At 37.4% G+C, this 2,602-nt stretch overlaps 1 protein-coding gene across 1 annotated transcript in view; it reads right to left on the reverse strand.

Annotated features, from left to right (window-relative positions):
• The window catches only part of clptm1 (CLPTM1 regulator of GABA type A receptor forward trafficking), a gene marked incomplete in the record, with an annotated part of 13,861 nt that overhangs the window by 4,889 nt on the left and 6,370 nt on the right, over nt 1-2,602 (reverse strand). The window contains 4 exon segments of the mRNA XM_014022831.1: nt 288-478; nt 561-654; nt 1,743-1,987; nt 2,103-2,223. Of these exon segments, the coding sequence (XP_013878285.1) occupies nt 288-478; nt 561-654; nt 1,743-1,987; nt 2,103-2,223 (651 nt within the window).

Genomic DNA, 2,602 nt, shown 5'->3' on the forward strand with positions numbered 1-2,602 from the left:
GGACAAGTGTGTTTGTGCTTTTATATATAATTTCTGTTTGTAGAAAATCTGTGAATATCGGTTATCGGCCATAACAGCAATATTAATATTGGATATCGATATCGACTGAAATTTTCATATCTGTGCATCCCAATAAAATCCCTTTTTTTAGGTTACAAAATAAAACAATGCACTTGGATATTCTCCATCATTTATTCATTGAAGAAATTGAGAGGTCTTTGTTAGTCAATAATTAACGTTCACACAGACGTTAACACAAAGACGATAATGTTCTGTATGTGACTTACCCTGACATCCATGACCTTGGTAATTTTCCACAGGTCAATAAGCAGACCAATGAAGACGCTGACCTGCACCACAAAGTTGGTCTCATTGTCCAGAATGTAGAGCAGCACAACTAGAGACTGAAACACTCCAAATATGATGGAGCGCACAGAAAGCCCTTCAAGGGACTGCCTGCTGTTCCAAAACTGGATATCTGAGGGGAAGAGGGTGTGGAGGTGAGGCAAAATAAATAAAAGTCCTGGGGGCGGTGGAGGTTTGGACTCTTAGCTGCTTACCATTCTTGAAAGCAAGAAACTCAAAGATGCTGTGCACAATAGAGACGACAATGGTGAGTCCTAGCAGGTACGGGTTTGTTTCCAAAAGGGCAACCTATAGAAAAATACAAAAGATTTGCTTTTATCCTTCATTTACAAAAGTATTATAATTCTGAGTTTGTGATGACAGCAGAGCCCAACCAGCCACAGAACTGCTCACAAACAGGTCTAACACAGGCTGTTCTATAAAGTGCATTTAACTGTAAACATACCATAWCAGAGAAAGAGAAATTGCTATTTTTTTTCACAGTCTGATCATACTGGACAAAGAAAGCCTCATAGCAACTTACATTTATTCTAAACAGAGCTCAAACATCAATGCATTGTTGTAATAGAATGTAATTAACCAATTATGTTCAATTACATATTCCTTTACTAGACATTTCTCCACTACRCTGTGACAAATGTTTGAGATATTAAAGGTAGTATTTCACTGTGGAGATGAGATGATGACTGAAAACTGAAAAAACTTATAACAAAAGACATTGGTATTGATTGAACTTGGATATGATTGGAAATTTATCAAAACACACTGCATTTTTGGCACTTTGATTTCTACTCCTGCTTTTAAACACAGACTAAAAGATCTTTTTAAGGAGTCATGTTTTAAAGAATGAATGCACTGTTTACTTTATATGTTGTATGTACCATTTATGTTGTCGCCCTTTCCCTATTGTGTTTTTAAGTGTTTTTAATTGTTTTTGCACTCTCAGGTCAACATTATAAATAAGAAACTGTGCTTAATGTTTTGCCTGGTGAAATAAAGGTTAAATAAAATAAATAAATAGTTGCAGTCTCACTGAAATCTTAATGTTTGAGGTCAAGTGACATACCAAAGCATTTTGAGCAGTCAAATTTGTTGCYCACCTCTGTCCACATTGTACTCACATTTATGATTTAGTCTGCTGGAGTGCACTTCTGGCAGATTTGGACCACTTTTTAATGATCAGTATTGATCGTTGGGGTCGTTTTAAGACCTGGACATCAGTTAATTTTTTTTTGGGGGGGTGTAATATCTGATCGGTTCAAACACAGGTGTCAAAAATAAAGCTCTAGTGGTCTTGAGATGAGATGGAGACATCTGTAACGTGTGAGGAAATTACGACTCACTGCAGCTCAGCTCAAAGGACCTCCAGCACTCACCTTAACTGAGTCTTGGTCTTCATCAGACTGCTCATAGGTGTCCTCAGGTAGGAAATTCCAAGGAGAGCGAGCATTTTGAGCAGCGTACAGCTGCCAGCGCCACAACGACAGCGGGCAGTAGTTGAGACGCAGCGGGAGTTTAGTCAGGGTGTCGTTGATGGGATAATAGTCTTTCTGAAGGTTCCAGTAGTCGTTGAAATACACGATAGGGTAGTAGTCACCACTGACCGCATCAAACTTCACATCTAGTACCAGGAGGGATAAAAAAAGTAGAAAGGTCAGACATGATGAAAAATTAATAAAGCTATATTGTGGAAACCGAGACTCTAAAATATTGCTAAGAATGTACCAGAAACTTACATTGGTCTAGAGGAGGTGGAACAGAACCTTTTACCCAGGCTGTGTGATCGTCCACCATATTAATGGTGAGGTTTGGATGCCAGTGGGAGATGATCTCCACTGGACCGTGGCTTTCTGCTCGCTGTGACAAAACAGGCAAATCAGTACAAAACGTAAACAAATTAACCCCAAACACATAAATAAAGTCACTTCTATTGCAAAAACACAACTGAGTCATGATCTAATCTAAGAATCTAATCTCTTGTGTTTTGAAAAAAACATGATACAGACATATTAACTGACAAACATTTTATTTAAACTTCTAAACACATAATTTTGTCAAATTGTGTGAGAAAGTGCATCACAACGCTGCAATGTCTCATTTTCTATTAAAAATCTGACACTGCTGCAAAAATGGCACCAATATATAATTTTTTCTGTACTAAAGCAACTAAATAAATTACTTTAAACTGCATCATTCATTGTGTATTTGAGTCATTTAGTAACAGGGCAATCATAAT

The sequence above is a fragment of the Austrofundulus limnaeus genome, unplaced genomic scaffold (genome assembly GCF_001266775.1).
Source record: "Austrofundulus limnaeus strain Quisiro unplaced genomic scaffold, Austrofundulus_limnaeus-1.0 Scaffold344, whole genome shotgun sequence".
Lineage (NCBI taxonomy): Eukaryota > Metazoa > Chordata > Actinopteri > Cyprinodontiformes > Rivulidae > Austrofundulus > Austrofundulus limnaeus.